Raw genomic sequence first — 1,093 nt, 5'->3', positions numbered from 1 at the left:
AGCCAAAACGAAGTACGTGCTGGCCCATCAGTCGGTCCCGGACAGGGAGGAAGGTAACGGGCCCTTCCCGGGGTGGGAGATGGGGTCGGTTTCCCCGCAGGAGATGGGGACCCTGTGGGGAGCCGCAGGCCGGGGGTCCCGGTGGGGCAGCCACGCCTGGCGCTGTGGCCCCTGCATGGGATCGCTGGGAGCTTTGCCCGTGATTTGGGGGAAAAGTGAGAAATGCTCCCTGAGAGGAGGGCTGGGGTGATGCTCAGCCCTGGGGAGGGCTAGGGGGGGAAGCCCGGGGCTTCCCGCTCCCTCTGCTCCCACCGTCCTCCCCCTGTGGCCTCCAGACTGCTACAGCGAGACAGAAGCCGAGGACCCCGATGACGAGTCCCCCAGGCACAGATGCGACTCGGTGAGTGGCCCTAGGGGACATCCTGGGGAGGGGACGGAGGATCCTTGTCTCACCTCCCGCCCCGTCTCTCCCCCAGCCAAAGAAGAGGCTGCAAAATGCTCCGGAGAAAGTCCAGCTCTTCCCGGCCGGCGGTGAGCCCAGCAGTGCAGCCAGCAGCCCCCAGGGCAGCCCCCGGCCCTGCTCGCCCATGGGTAGGTGCTGGGGGGTGGCATCTGTCACCCTGTCACCTCCTGTGCACCCTTTAATCGAAGTTAGGGCCACCCTTTTGTGCGTCTGTGTGTGTGCAGGGGGGATAACTCGAGTTGGGATGTATTTGAGCGTCAGCCACGTAGTGTCTCGGGATACTCTCAGGGCAGGGTCGCGTGCAGGTGCAGCCCCGCCAGGATTTGGGGCTGCCCCCATCCTACGGTGCCCCCTCTCCTCGCCCAGACCCCGCCGGGGAGGATCTCGAGTGCCTGATGCGGTGCCTGAAGCAGGGGGGGGTGTCCCTCATCGGGCAGCAGCGGTTCCTGACGCAGGAGCAGTGCCGCAAGTCCTTCATCCGGCGCAACAAGAACCCCCACATCAACGAGAAGGTGCACGCGGTGCGGGCCCTGCAGAGCACGCCCAAGGGGGGAGCCCGCGGCCCCCCGACCCCCCCAAAGCCCCCTGCCCATGGGTGGCCGCCCCCAAAACGTGCCCCTCTTCTCGGCA

At 67.1% G+C, this 1,093-nt stretch overlaps 1 protein-coding gene across 1 annotated transcript in view; it reads left to right on the top strand.

Moving 5' to 3' along the window:
* The window catches only part of ZNF593 (zinc finger protein 593), a 17,918-nt gene that overhangs the window by 16,110 nt on the left and 715 nt on the right, over positions 1-1,093 (top strand). The window contains exons 5-8 of the mRNA XM_009332177.1: positions 3-53; positions 336-400; positions 477-591; positions 830-1,058. Of these exons, the coding sequence (XP_009330452.1) occupies positions 3-53; positions 336-400; positions 477-591; positions 830-1,058 (460 nt within the window). The remainder of the gene's footprint in view (positions 1-2; positions 54-335; positions 401-476; positions 592-829; positions 1,059-1,093) is intronic.

Source organism: Pygoscelis adeliae, unplaced genomic scaffold (genome assembly GCF_000699105.1).
Source record: "Pygoscelis adeliae isolate BGI_AS28 unplaced genomic scaffold, ASM69910v1 Scaffold359, whole genome shotgun sequence".
NCBI lineage: Eukaryota > Metazoa > Chordata > Aves > Sphenisciformes > Spheniscidae > Pygoscelis > Pygoscelis adeliae.
The sequence above is the reverse complement of the archived record's forward strand: the minus strand, read 5'-3'. Positions and strand labels throughout refer to the sequence as shown.